This window comes from Nicotiana tabacum, chromosome 24, assembly GCF_000715075.1.
Source record: "Nicotiana tabacum cultivar K326 chromosome 24, ASM71507v2, whole genome shotgun sequence".
NCBI classification, from domain to species: Eukaryota; Viridiplantae; Streptophyta; class Magnoliopsida; order Solanales; family Solanaceae; genus Nicotiana; species Nicotiana tabacum.
Window position 1 is genome coordinate 86726651 of NC_134103.1, and position 20159 is coordinate 86746809.

The window sequence follows — 20159 nt, forward strand, 5'->3', positions numbered from 1 at the left end:
CCTTATAAGCAAGGTTTGCTTCAACTTTATCATGATTATTGATAGGGTCTGCCTCAACATCATTTTGAAAAGTCAAACGAGTCGCAACTTTATTTTGTTTCCCTTTTATAGATGCTTGATAAAGTTTGACAAAATATTCAGGTGTACGACAAATTAGTGCCCAATAATTTTTCATACCACATCGGTGGCAAACATTACATTTGCCTTTTGAAGGATTATTCTGAGAACCCTTATTGTTGTCTTGTTTATAACGACCACCACCATGGCGATTATTATTTCGCCCCTTTGCCACGCCCACGTATATTTATATGGCCACGATAATTATTTTGTTTTTTTTTCAGACTTTGGATCTATCGTTCCCAGATTTGCTTCTCGAAATGGAGCTGATCCAGTGGGGTGGGCTTCATGATTTTTCATTAAAAGGGCATTATGCTGTTCAGCCACCAAAAGGCATGAAATTAACTCAGAATATTTCTTAAAGCCCTTTTCATGATATTGCTGCTGTAAAACCATATTTGAGGCATGAAAAGTGAAAAGAGCCTTTTCCAGCATGTCCTCATCATTCATAGGTTCCCCACATAATTTTAGTTGGGAAATTATTCTATATACAGCTGAATTATATTCACTTATGGTCTTATAATCTTGTAGCCGTAAGTGCATCCACTCACGACGAGCTCTTGGCAATACCATGGCCTTTAGGTGGTCATATCGTTCCTTCAAACTAGTCCATAATTGAAATGGACATTTCAAGGTTAAATATTCATTTCTTAACCCTTCATCGAGATGATGGAGAAGGAAAATCATGGCTTTCGCCTTATCCTGGCTTGATGCTTCATTTACTTCTTTAATAGTGTCACCAAGACCTTTAGCGCCAAGGTGAATTTCAGCATCAAGTACCCATGGCAAATAGTTATTCCCAGAGATGTCAAGTGCCATAAATTCAAGCTTTGACAAATTCGACATAGTAAAAACTATCATAGAAATAAGTGAATTAGAATGACAAGAATTATTATCAATTCAGTGCAGTACATAATCATGTATTAATATTTTATATGTAAAATTATCAAACAAATAATTATGTGTAATGCGATAATAAATTAGTGGATGTGCTTGACTGTAAATTAGCACACAATCATTACCCTATGTATACATGAGAAGCCAAATACGTTTACTCAATAGACAATAATCAGAGAGTTACAAAATTAAAGTAAGTATATCATGTTCCGACACTTATTGTATCTCTCAATAGTGTAGTTAGGCATAAATCTTAATGATATCACTATTTCTAATTTCCAGCAAAAGACACGTCAATATCTAATTGATAGTTTTCAAAGTTCATATTTCTAACCAAATAATAGCTCTAACATAGACAGAAAATATTCCTTACTCTATATAATTATCTACCATATTAAATGGAACTCGTTCAAAAGCATAATATCACAAGGTTCTTTTAATATCATGGCAAAGAATTGATAGCATATTGTTCTATTTCATAAAAGTAAACTTAAAAGTAGACATACCGGCATGACAATGTAAAATTAAAGCTTACTCTTTAGGAAGAAGATAAAACTCAGACGAAGCAGATAACTTCAATTGGTTAGAGACTCGTGCTGATAATGTATTATAAAATTATGGTAATATAAGCCAAGAAATATAAATAAAACTTTTCTTCTATCAAGTTGTATTCAAGTCTATCTTATTGATATCTTTTGTAGAATTAGAAATACCGTATATATAGTGTACAATTTACTTGAGAGTTACAAAATATTAAATGAATGTAATAAACATATTCATGTATATCTAAAATGGTTCATGGATGAGTTATTGGACATTCACAAATTCAATGTATTCATAACACTCCGTTCATTTTTCGTTATTGACTTTTGACTTTATACTCTCTTCAAGAAAAAGTAAATGAAGTGTGTATTTTAAAATTTTACTCATTATAATAATAGCATTTTAAAAAGTATCGATAAATAAGTTGGAGAATAAATAGTTCATGATAAGAGTATAACAGAAAGAAAAAAATTATCTTTATCTTGATTTGCTAAAATGAATAAGTAAAAGTAAAAATATATTTTAGTATAATAGACAAATAAAAGTAATCGGAGGAAGAATAATTTGGTTTTCACGTTGTGCAGGGAACATAAAATTGAATACGGATGGTAGTATCAAAACGCGAATCGGCGATTCTATTTTGGAAGGCTCTTTAGAAATAATCAAGGAGAATGGATATTGGATTACTTAAGTAAGTTGCAGCCAACTTCCAGACTTGTTACCAATTATGTAGCATCAAAGAACGGTTAAAACTAGCAAAGACACGAGATATAAAATTTTTGAAGTGGAAACAGATTGCCTATTAGCCGTCAAGCTTATCGATGAGGAAGACATACAATCACCAATCGATGGTTATTATTAAAAGGCAGAAGTCATCGATAAATCTTTAAAGTTGTTCATATTTTTCACTTAGACACTTCATATTAAATTCGGTTTATTTGAATACTCCAATCATATCTCAAATATGTCATTTAATCACAAAATTCATAAGCAACCAAGCATAAAAAATGCATGTAATTCATTCGTCAGAGTGACGAATAAAAAGAGGACTCGTGGATTTAACTTGAACAAAGTAATAAAATAAACCTTTTGAAAAAAAAAAGTTAAAAAGAAAAACAAGAACCCTATCGGGGATTTGCAGTCGTACCCTATATTTGTGCCACCTTTTAACTTGTACCCTATTTTTAAAATTTTTTGATTTGGTAGTCAGCTCACAAAAAATCAGTAATAATATGACAATTATACCCCTGACAAAAGATATAAAACCTGCATCACACATTAATCGCGTGATCTGCAACCTCATTCGTGAAAAAAGATCTCTTCCTCTCCTCTCAGCAGCCTTATCAAAAAATCAGAAACTTGAACCAGTTTCATCTTCAGAATCACAGTTGCATGAAATTGTTTGACGGATATAGCATGAAGTTTTCACTTATAGATCTTCAAAAACTTTTCAAAACTTCAAATTTAATGCGTGAAGGATATAGAAAAAAGTTGTTTCATGTTGAAGTCTGAAATTTTAATCAAATACAAGCTAAAACTCCATGCTAATGTAGCATGAAATTGTTTCACATTGAAACTAAAATTTCATGCTAATATAACATGAAATTGTTTCAGATTGAAGCTAAAACTTCATGCTGAAGTTATTTATCCTGCAGTCTACAGTTGTGTCATGAGTTTTATCCGAAACTTCAGTCTAAACATGTTGAAATTTTTTAGTTCATTTGCTAAAATTTCAGACTAAACATGCTTAAGTTTTTGTCCTGCGGTATGTAATTTTCTAATGAGTTTTTGCTAATGCATGTTGAAGTTATTTAGTTCATTTGCTAAAATTTCATACCAAAACATGCTGAAATTTTGTCCTGCAGTCTACAGTTTTGTCATGAGTTTTATCCAAAACTTCAGTCTAAACAAGCTGATGTTTTTTAGCTCATTTACTAAAATTTCAGACTAAACATGCTTAAGTTTTTGTCTTGCAGTATGTAATTTTCTAATGAGTTTTTGCTAATGCATGCTGAAATTATTTAGTTCATTTGTTAAAACTTCATACCAAAACATGCTGAAGTTTTGTCCTGCAGTCTGCAATTTTGTCATGAGTTTTATCCGAAATTTCAGTCTAAACAAGCCCAAGTTTTTTAGTTTATTTGCTAAAATTTTAGACTAAACATGCTTAAGTTTTTGTCTTGCAATATGTAATTTTCTAATGAGTTTTTGCTAATGCATGCTGAAGTTATTTAGTTCATTTGCTAAAATTTCATACCAAAACATGCTGAAGTTTTGTCCTGTAGTCTACAGTTTTGTCCATAGTCTTTTATTAAAGAAGGGCAAAATTATTTTTTTAAAACGCTTTTAACAAAAAAAGGGTACGGATGCAAACAGAAAAATAAAACGGGTACAAGTTAAAAAAGGGCGACCAAATAGGGCGCCCCATGTAATTTTTACAACCCTACCCCACCCTTAGTCATCTTCCCCGACACCCCGTCTTCATCTACCAAAGGTAAATATCAAAGGTACCCACATGTCCTCTTCTCCACTGACTCACACCTACCACCATTTTTCATTCTCCTAATCTCCACCACCAAAGTACAATAATTAATGGCATTCTCTTAATAATGTTGCTAAGACTTTTGCAGCAATAACCATAGTGACAAAACAAATGACAATCTAATAAAACGATGATCTTTAAATCAGGTGTTTTGAAGATCAAATGAAATGGAACAGGGTAATAGTAAACTACCACCATTAGTGTTCCTCCAACCTCAAACTATCCTCTTTAGATTTTCAGATCTAGGGAAGGGAGAATTTTATGTCAATTTTTTTCTCTTTTTTTTTTGTGTGGTTAAAAATTCCTTCTTCTAACTAATTGGAGAAGAAAAAACCTGAATTGAGATAAGAGGAAAGAAACAAAAAAGAATAAAATATTTGGGGTTTTCCCGACGATCTCTCATTTTTTTGGCAATAAAAATTAAGACAATAAGGTATTGTAGCACTCCGAAAAATTTTCAAATATTAAAGGCCTCACTAGAAGGTCATTAAGAGCTAAATGACAAAAGGTATGAATAAAATCCATTTGATATGTTAACATATGTTGGACATGGTTTGAAGGGTTATAAGGACATTTAAAAGTGGGAGAGAGTAGTTTGGAACAAGTTGAAATTGTTATAAGGAAGAAGGCGACCAAAGTCACACATGACCTATCTTCAAATAATCATATATCCATGTGTATAATCACTTGCACTAGGTTCAACCTATCAGATTAAAGAACTTTGAATCTAGTTTCCAACAGTTTAAACCGTTTGTTATTTGGACTTTTATACACAAAGTTATGACTAATTTTCTAAGCATTATGTGATACGCACCCGACTGCGCGGCTGCGCACCTTAAGAAGTCGGTTGCCCTAAGTGCGCGCCCAGATGCGCATTTAAGTCCCAGATGCGCGGCATCGCACCTGAAAATATTGTAAATAACCCCTAGGTCAGGGAGAGATGATTTGGTTCTTTTGAAGAGGATTTCGACCAAGGCTTCACTTAGATCATACAAGGTGAGTTTTTATCCAAGTTTTATGTTAATTTAAGTTGATTAATACCACTAGTAACAAGATTCAACCATAAAATTCGTTAGATTCTTCCAAATCCTCAAAGAACAACAAATAGATATTTTTAAGATTTGTCTTCAAGAGGTAATCTCATTACTCAATGTTCATCTATTGTGTATAAATAAGTATATAAAAGGTGATTTGGAATAAAAATTATGATTTTGCTGAGTTGGGAGATGAACCCTAGAAATGTGTATTGTGAATAAGAATGACTAGTGGGTAGAGACGATGAATAGTGTATTTGGTGAAAATGAGTTAAATGATATTCTTTATAATCTTGTGAGCAATTCAATTATTGAATATCATATTGTTGTGTATGCAATGAGAGATTTAGAGTTAAAAACTCAAGAACCGACTTCTATGTTGGGAATATCAATTTTTTACTAGACTTATAAAGTTGGACCTAAGTGTTGAACACTTAGTTGACTTAGTTGGTGTTATCGTAGCATGTCGTTGATGAATATGAGTTGTTATGTAGATATTGGCTTGTTGGCGACGTTTGAGAGTTATAAATGAATTGGAGTCTTATATTACTATTTTGGAGTTTGGACTTAAGGTAAGTTGATTAAAATTTACTCTACTTGAGGGATTTTCTCTGAACATGTATTTTGACTTAGTTCATGAGATTGTTCGTAAATTTGTATATGTACTCGTGGGAACAAACGGAAAGGATGCCACCATGTATTTTGAGTCGTGCTGCATATGAAGTGGTGTCATGTTATTTTGAAAAATCTTATTTTCAAAAACTTGTTAGCAAATTGCACTTGAGGCAAACGTTATAAGTTTTATTAAAAAATTATGTTGATGATAAAGAGATTAAACATTTGAGTTCTATTGTTACCTTTGTTTTATAAAACGAGAAATGCAATATTTCTAAAATCTTTATATTTTGAAGTAGCACTTGTTAAACCTTTAAAGATTGAAATCTCATATTTTTAATTGCTTAATATAAAATGAGAAAGGATACTCATTTGACTTTGTTCAAACGATTTGGATTGACTATGTACGTCATGATTTATAAAAATAGATACTTTGAGGCTATTTGGTTAAATATATTTTTGGAGTATTAAATGTTTTGGGAGTTATTTGTGTTCACCGAGATTGGCTTCGAATATATCTTGTTTGTCGTCATGAAACTACACGTGTCGGTGTAGGCGTAGATGACCACTTTGTGGTATAGACTACGACATAGCATCCTCCTTAAGAGGGTGCTATTTTGTACTATTACTAGCATGGAGTTGATTCGTATGGCACTACGATGAGATGACCTGAGCAAGTAGGGTATATGATATTTGTCGCTAGGTACATAACCTAGTTGACCTTCTTGTGTCGGTGATGGTATAGTACTCCCGGTGAAAGGTAAAAGATAATTTTGTTATGTATAGGCCTAAGGAGCCGAAAGTGATTTCAATGACTTAATAGAGTTGAAATGATTTTGCATGATTTTTATAAGAATTATGGGTTGATATAAATATTTTAAAAGTTTGTATCATGATTTATATTTTACTAGTCTTTTTATTTAAAATGAAAGAGTATGAACTGGTGTAATGGTTTATCGCTTTATATAAAGTGTTGGTTGCATATATTTTGTAAAGCCTTGTCCCATGAACTTGAGTTATAGAGAGTCTATGGCATTTATTGAGTACCATGATGGTGTACTCAGTCCTTAAGGCCCCCTCTCTAGGGTCCCGCTTTCTTTACATATTTTCAGGATAAGATGTGGCATATGATGAGCGGATGAGGCTAGGATGACTCTATTTTCAAGGTATATAGTGAGGCACCACTTCTATTTTGTGGTAGTTGTCGTGTTAATATTACGTTCTTCTGGTTGGGGTTTGTCCCAAGTGTTTATTCTATCCTTGTGTCATAGAGATTTCATAGACATATATCATTTTTTGGGGTTATAACTGAGAGTTATTCGTATTGCATGCATGAACTATATATCGTTATCTTTATGTATTTTCAATTATTGAAAATAATGGATTTAAAGATTACATTTCATATATTGTGTTAATCATTTAAAATGATTGTGTTTTCAAAATGGCTTCTGCATGCATCTATTAGGCATATAGATGGGTATTCTTGTACGGGTTGGTCCACCCAGATTAGGTAATATGCCCGGGTGTCGGTCACATAGTTTTAGGTCGTGACAAGAAACATGGTGACGTGGACAGTAGTGTGCCAAAGAATAGGTGGACAAAGAAAGTGAAAAAAATTAAAAAAAGAAATACTGGTCTCTCACGTTCTGGAAAATGGTGTAATACACGCACTATGCCATATCACCAAGTGTGTCTAAATGACATTTTTGAGATATGATTGGAGTGTTTAAATTAATTTGACTTAAGATGGAGTGTTTAATTGATAAATATAAATAATTTTACGAGGTTATCGATGTATTCTGCCTATAATAAAAATTATAAATATTTGCTGAAAAGGTAACAAGGCCACAATTACACATATTTGGAGGAGGTGAACTAATGTGCCGATTTTGTGGCAAACATAATGCACAAACATTAAGACGATTTGTCGATCTGGGAAGTCTCTTGGTTTGACAATTTTCCTGTTTGGACTGTCAACGAGGCTTCATGTGGTTTTGTACCATTGACTGTTGGTTTGATTAATAAATACTTTGTTCCTCGAAAAAAAAAGATCTAGGAAGTTGCGCTTCAGAATATGGAGTTTCTTCTCCGATCTGACTTAAGTCATGTAGCTTACGAAAGATTTTAAGGATTTTGCTTAATACTTTCTATTCTACCAAAAAACAGTTAAGTTATTTTATACTAAACAGTAAATTTAACATATGTGATAGCAGATTAATTATTATTTTTATTATATTATTAATCAATAAGCATTATTAATTTATTTGTCATTATCTAATAAATGACCAATAACAATGACAAATTCAATATAATCTCACTAGTGAGGTTTGAGAAAGTAGAGTGTACACATACCTTATACATACCTTAAGGAGGTAAAGAGACTATTTTCGAAAAAGCCTCGGCTCAGAAAAGATTGAGAGGAAGGAGTGTTGGGTTTAAGCTTAAATAGCTTAAAATAGATGGGAAATGTGGGAAATTTTGAAAATTTTGAAATTTTTGAATTTTTCTCTTTTACAAAGGGACATTGTTTCATATTGGAGGAGGAAAATATTTTTGATGGGTATAAATACAATTGCACTTCTTCTAGATCTTAAAGAGTTGAGAAGAAGGCAATTGCATTTCTTCTAGCTCTTCGGCTACAGATCTGAATTCGGATTTGGTCAAATGATCTGATTTGATTGATTAAGTTTTTGGAACAAATTTATTTGTTAATATTAAGATTAAATTAATATTATTTTAATTCAAATCAATCATTTATATAACGGTAATTTGATTTTTCTCAGTTTTGATTTTCCCACTAAAATTTGAATTTGGTAGTTTGCGTAAATAGTCGTTTTACAAAACAACCACTTTGAATTGCAGCCTTACATGGAAGAGTTGCAGCTCTTCGGTATTACCTAAATTTTTGGCTATGAATACATGATCTTTCTATCAAATTTTTCTTACGAAAATTCTGAATTCTCCTTCTTCCTTCTACATTGTTTTTAACATAAAGAAAATAATAGTAAGTGTGATTTGCTACCGATCTTTGAGTTCGTTAGTCACTAGGATTTGAAGTATCGCTACACTAGTGAGGGTAATCTGTTCTATCCTAAGAAAAAATAATCCTAAACCTCGGGTATTAGGAAGAGATTAAGTTCCTTAAGAAAACACATTGAATTTAGTGAACGCTTTTCTGCTTCTTCTACATTTCTCACTTTTACTTGTTATTGTTTTTGAATATATTTCGAATACAGATTACTAACAAGGAGTAACATCAAGCAACAACACTAGAAAACCAAACAAATAACTGAAGTGAAAGAAACAATAAGTAATAACAGAAATATAATAATAAGAAAATACAAGACTAACACTCAGTAATGCATTAAAACTACTGGAACAAGCAAGGACACGGTCGGCTGGTACGTCCAATCCTACACCTCTTAATGAAACGTAGCACGGTCATTATCAATAATAAACCCAACAAAGGTTGAGGTCGAATCCCACAAGGAGTAGGTGCATGTTAGAGTGTCCAAATATATGCAAACTCAGTGGTTCTTAATGTAATCTTCAAACAAAGAGTGGTTGTTCAATTACTTCTAAGCTTACTATGAAAACTAATCTAGCAATTTTATCAAATACTTGGAGTGCGAGTAAAGATGTAGTTGTAACAAATAAAAGAAAGGCGCTAGGATTGCTTCTCCTTTATGTAGGCTATGCTTTTGGGTATATAAATATTCAATTCTAGTTAATTAAGCATGTGTTATGGCCTCAATTTCTATTCCACCAACTTAATATCTTCCAACACTTAAGAGATTTTTACCCCAAATTACTCTTCCAAGTCAACTAAGGCTCAATGATGAACAATTGATTAGCCCAAATAGAAATCACACCATTCCTAGTTAGATTTCATTAATCAAGTGATTAGCCCACTTAATTCCTTATTAATTATCTTGTACCTAAGCTAAGTTCCACTCTTCCAAGTTAGAACAAGCAAAATAGGCATGAATTTAGTGTTTGCAACCACATAATCGATCAATAAAGCATGAAGTAATTAGATAACACAAAGCTTAATCAAATATAGAACTAATATTAATAACCCAAAAATATAACCATACTTGGGGTTCACAATCCTAGCTTAATAAACTTAGCTATACATATTAAGGAAGAAAAATACAAAAAAGAGATGAAAAACTAAACATAATAGCTAAAGAGGAAAGAAAGATTGTGTAGAATAATGGTGAAGTCACCCAAAATCTCCAAGAAGAAATCCCAAAAGTTGCTCCACAAGTCTCCTTGCCAAAAAGATGCCCTAGAATGACTTAAAATAGCTATTTATACTAAGTCCCAAAGTGGACAAAATTACCATGTCAGGCCAACCGTGAGATGCAGCTGAACCGTAACGAATTCTAGAAGCTTCATTTCTTCAACTCTTCCGGCTTTTGTTGAACCGTGTCCAACGGTCTGCCTAGCTAAAAGTCTTTTTGCTTCAACTTTTCTCCAATTTTAGCTCCAAAGTGATGACTTCTTGTCCATTTTGATATTCTCCAATTCTGTTCTCACACAACTTCAAAACCTGAAAATACACCATTCAAAGTACAATTATCCAATTTATTCCAACAAATGGGACATTAAACTCTATTAAAACATAAGAACAATTAGCTAAAAAGCTAACGAATCATCGGCTACATAGCCTTCTATCTTAATTCTCAACCTCCACACCTTCCTATCCAAGGTCATGTCCTCGGTAAGCAGGAGAATCGACATGTCTTGCCTAATCACCTCTCCCCAATACTTATTCGGCCTACCTCTACCTCCCCTTAGGCCCTCCAAGACCAACCTCGCACATCTCCTTACTAAGACATCTCCCTTTCACATGTCTATACCATCTAAGTCTGGCTTCCCACATCTTGTCCTCCGCAGAGGTCACACCCACCTTGTCCCAAATAACCCCATTCCTTATTTTATCTAACCTGGTATACCCGCACATCTATCTCAACATTCTCATTTCTACTACCTTTGTTATTATCTAGTAAATGACCCAATTATATAAACGAAAAAAGGGTCAAATATGCTCCTGAACTATTGAAAATAGAGCATTTATGCCCTCCATTTTTATTTGGGTACAAAATTTCCCTTGCCGTTAATAAAGTGGTTCACTTTTGCCCCTCCCCATTAACAGACTCCACATCAAGGATAATTTTGTACCCAAATACAAACGGAGGGCATAATTGCTCTATTTTTAATAGTTCAGGGGCATATTTGACTCTTTTTCGTATAAAATAATACTTTTTTGCTGAGTTGAAAATTATGTTGGAGAAAAAGTTTTCTTTGTAAATAAAAAAAAGAGGGAAAGGAATGTCTTGCCATATTTTTTGTGTAGTAATTACTACAATGACGAGAAATCTCACCGGAAAATCCCTCCGGCCAACTGATCACAACCTCCTGCTTCACTTTTTTTTACTTATTATTTTCTTACTCGATCAAATTCGTGTAATTTAATTTTTATATTCTTTGAACTCCTAAGTCCTAGCATGTAAGATAACCAAACAATACCCCATTATAGGAACTCGAATTTGGATCTGCTCAAAGGATACAATGCCATTGTTCATCATTGATGTATCCGTAATAAAATAACCTTTTACATTGTAATATCAATTCTTAATGTAAAATTTTATTATTAGAGTACCGAGTAATTAATGGTGAATTTTTTTCGTTTCGTCTTCCCGTTTTAATTGGCAACCGCATATCGAAACGTCTTCAGGGGCATATGCGGTTGCATATTAAAATAGGAAGACGAAACGAAAAAAATTACAGATCCGGATTCGAGTCCCTCTAATGGGGTATTGTTTGGTTATCTTATATGCTAGATATTAGGAGTTGAAAGAATATAAAATCTAATCACACGAATTTGATCCAGTAAAAAAAAATAATAAGTAAAAAAAGTGAAGCAGGAGGTTGTGATCAACTGGCCGGAGGAATTTTTCAGTGAGATTTCTCGTTATTGTAGTAATTACTATGTAAAAAATATGGCAAGACATTCCTTTCCCTCTTTTTATTTTTTTATTTTTTTTATTTTTACAGAGAAGACTTTTTCTCCAATATGAATTTTCAACTCAGCAAAAAAGTATTATTTTATAAGGAAAAGAGTCAAATATGCCTCTAAACTATTGAAAATAGAGCAATTATGTTATCCGTCTGTATTTGGGTACAAAATTATACTTAATGTGCAGTCTGTTAATGGGGATGGGCAAAAGTGAATCACTTTATTAATGGCAAGGGCAATTTTGTACCCAAATACAAACGGAAGGAATAATTGCTCTGTTTTCAATATTTCGGAGCATATCTGACCCTTTTTCCTTATATAAATACTTTTACATTATCACATGCATAGATCTCAAACTCACTCATTATTATTGGCTATCAATCATATTACATTCTTCCCCACTTCTCACGCTTCTCTAGCTTGCACCGAGTATATCTTGACATTTGCCTATTTGCCCCTTCTAAATGGAAGTCCAATTGGCGAACAATCATCGTCATTCTCTCTTTTCATATGTAAGGATAAGGTTGAATTATTCTTCTTTTTAGTGGGACGATGAGTACACAGGTCCACAACATGAGAGCGATATCCTAGACCTTGCACCAGGCATTGAAATTTCCCACACCATGGGAGTCAAAAGAGTCTACGGAGAATATCCAGCCACAACATATTAAGGTTATGAGTGCTCACTATTAATTAGTACTAGCAAATGATGGGAGGAGTCGGATTGATATGGACGGACTGAATACATTTTAGACAACACAGATAAATTTTTGTACCACTCATACTTAATACATATAAAATATAGATTGAAAGACGAAAAATATGAATATCGATATTTTCTTAAATGATATCATTATTGTGAGTATTCCAAACGATAATATGGGTTGTCAATTTGGTGGTGGTAAATTTAAAAAAAAAAATTGTGCCACGATGAAATAAATGAATTGTAGAAAGCAAAAACGGTAAAGTTAAGAAGAACCAAAGGGAAAACAATGTAAAAGGGACACGAAAAAGAAAGTTAAAGAGTGCACTACGTAAGAATCGAAGTCCGGATCACACAGAAAACATACTTATATTTCATTAACCAGTAGCACCCACCTCTCTCTCTCTCTCTCTCTCTCTCTCTCTCTCTCTCTCTCTCTCTCTCTCTCTCTCTCTCTCTCTATATATATATATATATATATATATATATATATATATATATATATATATATATATATATTCTCTATGTGGATCCGCCCATGTCTAGCTAAGCAAGCGCTCTAACCAACTTAGCTATAAGAGCTTGTTTCTTTTTTGTTTCAGTTCAAAAGAATTAATCTATTATTTCATGAATTTGATATAAAATTCAAATATAGCTACGAATAATGATAAATTTGTTGAAAGTATAGTTACAAATGATAAATACAATGTAAATAATTGTTGTGTCGCGTAAGTTTCTCATAAATCACATAGATATAATGTGATATATACTATTACATATATGTATAATATGTTATGTAGTGTGGTAGGAACCTTCCTTTTGTCGAGGAAGTAGGAATCTTCCTTTCAAGTTTCAAGTTTCAAGTACTTGTTCTGAACTACACTTGGACCACACTGCATACCAATCACTACATACCAATCACTCAAGGCTTTATGTGTATATATCTTTTTGGTAAACAATTCACACGAAGAATTTCATCCATCCACATATAGTCTGATAGTAAAAGATGCTATGTGATGATTGAAGGATTCAACTATTACTCAAAGTTTAATCACATTCAAATGTTGATATATGCCTAGCCTAAAAATCGCAAACCATTGATCCAAAAAGACGTTGAATCGACAGTGTTATTTACACCAGATATCCACACTTTCAAAATTAGACTTGTGGTTTGAATAATAGTTTTGCATTTTAAATTTGAGATAAGGAGGTCACATTCAGAATTCATGATCTACTTTTGACAAATTAGCCATTTCTAAATATTATGCTTTAAAAAGTGGCTATTTGTGCAAATCAGCCTGTGCGGCATACCTCATTTATTGAGAACATGTTTGGTTTAATGTTCACAAATAAATAATCATGGTATATAGAAGTCGTAATAGTTATTTAAATTTGGTTTTATACATCATATTCATGTATAGTTAATCGAGAGAAATTCATTTATAGCCCATCGGGCCAAACATATATCATTCGGTAGCCACAAATTGACCCATACAAGTCATAGCCTAAAAACACTAACAACTGCTAGCCGGAAACCTCACTGACCGAATTCTTTTCATTTAGATACCTCGTCGAAAAATTCTAAAACCGGCCAGATCTAAGAAGATCTGGACTTTTACCCGTTAAAACAACAACAAAATAAAAGAAATAGAGATGAAGGAGGAGAGGGATGACATATTAATAGCGTGGAACAGTCGCCGTCGATGGGGGTAATACCGTCGCCAGCCAGTGGTCAATTCCGGCGGTGACTAGTAAAAATCAGTAGCAACAACCTATAGGGAAGAAGAGGAAAGCGAGAGGAGCAGTCATGGTCATCGTTGGCCGACCGGATTTCGGCAGAGGTGTAGCATAAGGCAATGAGAGAGACAGCATTGTCTTCTTTTTCTGATTTTCTCTTATAGTTTCTGTGAATATAAAGTTAATATTTTGAAGATCTTTTGCTGAAAATTTAAAACTCCGGTGATCTTGTTACTATTTTCGTCGACTGTGAGGCCATGGACGCCGGTGGTTGGTCCCTCGATGAGAGGAAGATGAGAGGAGATAAGTATGCATAAAGTTTAAATATATATAAAATAGACTGTCGCTATACAAAATAGATTGTCGCTATACAAAAATTATACAAAATATACTGTCACTATACAATTTATATACAATAGAGTGTCACTATACAAAATATATACAAAAATAGAATGTCATTATATAAAAAATATACTAAATAGACTGCCACTATACAGTTTGTATACAATAGAGTGTCATTATACAAAATATATACAAAATAAACTGTTACTATACAAAAAATATACAAAATAAATTATCACTCAACAAAATATATACAAAGTAGACTGTCAATATACGAAAAATATACAAAATAGACATTTCGGGCTACTAGATGCAATATGTTTGGGCCGAAGGGCCATTTCGTGTCAATAAGAAAAAATACGAGCTATTAAAATTTTGAGGGGTTATAGAGGGTAGTTTTCTCTAGTTAATCAGCATATAAGGTTTTGCCAGTTTTGATATTATTATTTTATACATGGGTAATGTACCCTAAAGGAGAAAATCATGCTTGTCTTTTTCCGAGAAGCCTATGAAGCTCAAGCATCCAAGGTTACAATTATAAAGTCATTACTTTTAATTTAAAACATAAATAAATATTTTAAACGGATACTTTCTTCGGCCCACTTTAATTAATTTTTTGGTTATTGTTTTGTACATATTAAGGAATCCACTTTTTAACATTAATTAACAATGAAATTGACCATATTAACCTTAATTTGTCTATTGGAAATACAACAAATACTCCTATGCTCTTTATTCTAAGGGCAACTTAGGAAAAAAGAAGTTAATTCCTTCTTGATATCTTGAAAAATTAAATATTTTGGACCGCAAAAAAAAAGCTAAAAAATCAATTAAAGTGAATCGGGTGCAGTTTATCGTATACCCAATTTGAGTGCAGTGATCCAAACACCAAACAAAGAAATAATTTTTGTATTACAATCCGTGTAATAGTAATCCCTATATTATTATAATCTACATTTTCGAACCAAACGGCCCTTCAGAGTCGGAAACATAGAATAGGGGGAAAGTACACAAACAATCATTTTTAGGACTTCTATTTAGAGATTAATCATTATTTTTGATCCTGAAAATTTAAACTTAAAATCTTAATTTCATGACAATTCAAGACATTTATTTCCACCGTAGAATCTCCTCATATATTTTATTGGGCCTCAAGATTTATGGAGAGACCCAATGCGTGAAGACTTTTCATCTTATAAGCAATCTAAGGGAGTATTATCATTTTTACCCCGCGTTAGAAATTATTTATATTTGATAGCCGAAAAAGTATATAAAACTTGTATAATTTTTATATATAACATACATAATGTATTTACATACAAAAAATATACAAATTTTATATATTTTTTCGGTTATTATTTTTATAGCGGCTATACAGTGTCATTTTCTCATTCCAATCAATCTTCTAATCCCGTGAAGCCCACGAATAGTTGGGCAGATGAATTGGACCGGTTGGGCTATTTGAGCTCTATTTTCCTTGTATAAAGATAGGATTGTCCTTAGGGTTTCTCTTCGTCGAGAGGGAGGGCACGCAACAGCATCAGCCATGGTTCTCAAGTAAATTTTTTGCCCGTCTCTTTTACGCTCTTGTTTGTATTTTCTGTGTGTATTTTTAAAAACCTCTAATACATGCCATGATTTCTTATTCTACTGTTTGTCGTTGATAAAACTTGGTTGTTTTTTACAAATGATATCTTATGCTCCTTTACATTTACCTAGATTTAGCTTATGGAGAAGAATCAACTATTTTCGGAAACGGTTTAAAATCCATATTTATATGCATATTAATGTAGATGGGAATCTGTAACTTTGGGGAAATTGTTGCTCGGATGTACAAATAGGAGATATATATAGTCATACGAGGAGCAGAATAAGGTGTAAGCGTAGTGATTTCGGTGATATTTTTGATTATTGAAGGTCTGTAACAAAATCTAAATGTCGATTGGAGCAATTGATATGGGTAAGAGTTTGAGGTATTTGTAATTTTGACTTTTAGGGGAAAATATTCTCATGGAGAGAGCTTATGGAGAAAATGTTGCTTAGGTATAGAAATAGGAATAGCATAAGGTACAAGGTTAGTGGGTTGATTATAATGTATGAGTATTAAAGGTTTGCAACAATGTCGCGACCAAGGGTGTGGCCCGTTGGTCAATAAAGTGGGAGGAGAATTATGAGGTTTTAGATTCAATTCTGAGACAAAAACCACTAGGTGTTTTTCCCCAGATGTGTGGATAGAGTTACCTGGTGCATGTGAGGTAGCAGGTATGTCATAGAATTAGTCGAGATGCGAGCATGCGAGACCCGGACACCATGGTTATCAAACAAACAAAAAGAGGTTTGTAACAATTTTATATGACAACTGGTGCATGTAATATGGATAAAAGTTGAGATATTTGCAGTGTTCAACTTTAGGGGAAATAAACTACAGTGGAGAACATTTTCTAAAATTTGATATTTCCCAAGTTATCATATCAAACACCCTAATTCATAGCTAGATTCGACAAGGTTGAAGCTTGCTCTTGAAGGATTAGTTTTACCTGCAATTTATTTTCTTATTTGAATGCTTACTCATGCATAGAGACTGGTGATTTGGTCTTCTAATTTTCAGTATATTGCTTCTCATTATCCATTGAACATGATATTCCATAGTTCTTTTTTAATTATTTATGAGGTACTCTAAATTGTAGTACTTGACTTTTATGCTGCTTATGAACCTGCATTAGGTGTGAACATCATTGCTGGCAGACAGCACTCTGCAGTTATTTTCTTGGTCATCTGTGATGTTTCTACTAGGCTTACACAAAATAGTAGGGTAATTTCATTCTATGTTCTACTAAATCCTATATGAAATCGTGTTGTAATTTCAGAATGGGTATTGCTCCTGAGAGATTAGTAACCACCAGTTTTATTTCATATGAATTTGTTGGAGCTTGCTCATTTCCTTTAGTTTGGCTATTCCCCTGGTAATCGTACAACATAAATTCGAAGTGATGAATCATAATTGTTTTCTTACATTAATTGCAGGACAGAACTCTGTCGTTTCAGTGGCGGCAAGATTTACCCCGGGAGGGGCATCAGATTTATTCGTTCAGATTCTCAGGTATTCTTTCAATAGATAACCTGCCATATTTCTAGTCGGTTATGATTAATTTGTTTGTATTCTTAGGAACAGGAGGAAATTCCAAGCTAGTTTCCATTATCACTTTATGATATTTTGACACTTTTAGGTGTTCCTATTCCTCAATTCAAAATGCAAAAGATACTTCCACAACAGGCTGAAGCCATCAAAACTTACTTGGACAGCTATGTATAGGAAGCAACACAAGAAGGTGAGTTTTCAGTAAACCTTCAGAGTTCAGACCAGAATGTAGAACTTACCCAAGCTCCCTTTTTTTGCCGTTTTACTTTTAAGTTCCCTCTAACTCTGAATGATGGTAATTTTGTTTTGTCTCATAATCTGGACTATTACTAGGGAATATGCCCTTTTCATAAGTTGCCTCTTGTTTTGCTTGAAAAACTTGCATTAGCTACTGAATTTTCCTAGGCTTTTTATGTTTTTGGATATTATGCTAATATAGTTATGCAACCTGTGTTTGGTTACATTAGGATATTGCACAAGAAGCTGTTAAGAAGAGGCGACGTGCCACCAAGAAGCCTTACTCTAGGTCCATTGTGGGTGCAACCTTGGAGGTTATCCAGAAGAAAAGAACTGAAAGGCCAGAAGTTCGAGATGCTGCCAGGGAGGCTGCTCTTCGGTTCGTTTATACTAATTCCTGATTTTGTTTATGTTGGTGCATGCCCACAGCGTGCATCTAGTTTGTGTAGCTTTTGGCAGTCTTATCTGATATCTTGTACCAGACTTAGTCAGGTATTAACATTTTCATCATGTGGTTAATACAGTTACTAGTCTGGGAAATTAATGGTGTCTATCGTTACAGATGTGCTGATACCACTAAAGCACCTTCTGTTCCATATGGGCCCAACATGAAGTAACCCATTTCTTCTCTTAAAGTTTAAGTCTGACACATTCCTGATTTTGTTTATCAGTGTGCATACCAATGCCTTGCATTTAGTTCGTGTGTTTTTTGGCAGTCTTATCTGATAATCCGATATCCAGACTTAGTCAGGTATTAACATTTTCATCCTGTGGTTAATACAGTTACTAGTCTGGGAAATTAATGGTGTCTATCGTTACAGATGTGCTGATACCAGTCAAGCACCTTCTGCTCCATATGGGCCCAACATGAAAGTGACACATTTCTTCTTGTGATAAAAAATTAGTGTTAAAAACACATAGAGCCTTAGGTTAAAGCGTATATGCGATACCTGGTATATCATCCTGGTGCAAGGGGAAAATGAATTATGGTGTTAATCATGGAAGTTTAAGCTGATGCATGTTTTTGGCGCTGATGGGAGTAAACTGATCTGTGTCTATGGCTTTTGTGCAGTGAAATTAAGGAAAGGATTAAGAAGACAAAGGATGAAAAGAAGGCTAAGAAAGCAGAGGTGATGGCCAAGTCCCAGAAAGCTGGAGGAAAGGGCAACCTCCCCAAAGGAGGTGCATCAAAAGGTCCTAAGCTTGGTGGCGGCGGAGGAAAACGCTAAGCTGCTGTTCCTTTTGTTTCCTTATTAGCAATTAGAGTGGCTTGTTTGAAGACACTGTAAACGACCATCATTTACAATAGTTACATCTGCAGACAAAAGTTACTCGTTGACGATTTTGCAGTTAGTTAAAAATGCAGCTATTAATTCCCCGTAGACTGCTGACCAGTTGTGTGGGTGCATTCTCTATTACGGCTGTGTTTTTCACTCTATGTTTTCGAAATGTCTTTGCTTCAAATGTGTGAAAACTCTTGCAATTTTTATATATTGCAGCTCTTATGTTCCTTGTCAAACAGATAACGGCCTTTTATATATTGCAGCTCTTATGTTCCTGGCCATTTAGCTAGTGTAGCCACAGCTGCTAAATTATTGTGGCGAACCAAACTTTGTTAAAGCAAGCTCTGATAGAATAATTACGCTCGAGCCTTGAGTTAAAGTGAGGTTGAGACGTTTAGTTGACTCTTCTACATTTGTTTTCATGCGTATGTGGAAGAATTACTTTCACAATTAGTAAATTGATACGCAAGAATCATCCGTTTTAATTTGAATATTTGATGATTGAATTCATCTGCAATTTAATTGTATAATTTACTAGTTCAAATTATAACCTAAATTTGATGTGGGTAAATAATTCTCAAAACACAAAAATGAATTTCTGGCCAACCCAAGTGACCTTTCAAATTTCAATCACATTATCCCAATCCCTTTCATAAACGACACAACTGCAGTTGCTTCCCTTGTTTCTACATCTCAGCCGGTGGGAGTAGGCAATCATTACACTATATTTCAGAAAAAGAGAGATAAGACAAGTTTTTGGTATGGAAAACGGTGGCGTGTTTCTCAAAATTGATTTTGATTTGGATTAGAGGTCTTTTTCTCTTCTTCTTTTGGGATGAGATTGTGCGAGCAGTATAAGATTGAGGAAAAGCTCCGCCGAGACCGAGATATAATGACTCAAGGTTCCTCACCTAAATTGAACACAAGACGAACAAAAGTCTTGTG

The 20159-nt window shown here is 33.6% G+C and overlaps 2 protein-coding genes across 2 annotated transcripts; one reads left to right on the forward strand and one right to left on the reverse strand.

Annotated features, from left to right (window-relative positions):
* Window positions 1–321: 321 nt before the first annotated feature.
* Window positions 322–963, reverse strand: LOC142178285 (uncharacterized). The gene has a single exon (XM_075247614.1). The coding sequence runs from the start codon at window positions 961–963 to the stop codon at window positions 322–324; it is 642 nt and encodes a 213-aa protein (XP_075103715.1).
* A 15008-nt stretch (window positions 964–15971) lies between these two features.
* On the forward strand, window positions 15972–19476 carry LOC107804080 (large ribosomal subunit protein eL24-like). Its single transcript, XM_016627896.2, has 5 exons — window positions 15972–16112; window positions 17580–17655; window positions 17783–17884; window positions 18162–18310; window positions 19004–19476. The coding sequence occupies exons 1-5, from the start codon at window positions 16102–16104 to the stop codon at window positions 19158–19160; spliced, it is 495 nt and encodes a 164-aa protein (XP_016483382.1). The 5' UTR covers window positions 15972–16101; the 3' UTR covers window positions 19161–19476.
* The last annotated feature ends 683 nt before the right edge of the window (window positions 19477–20159 follow it).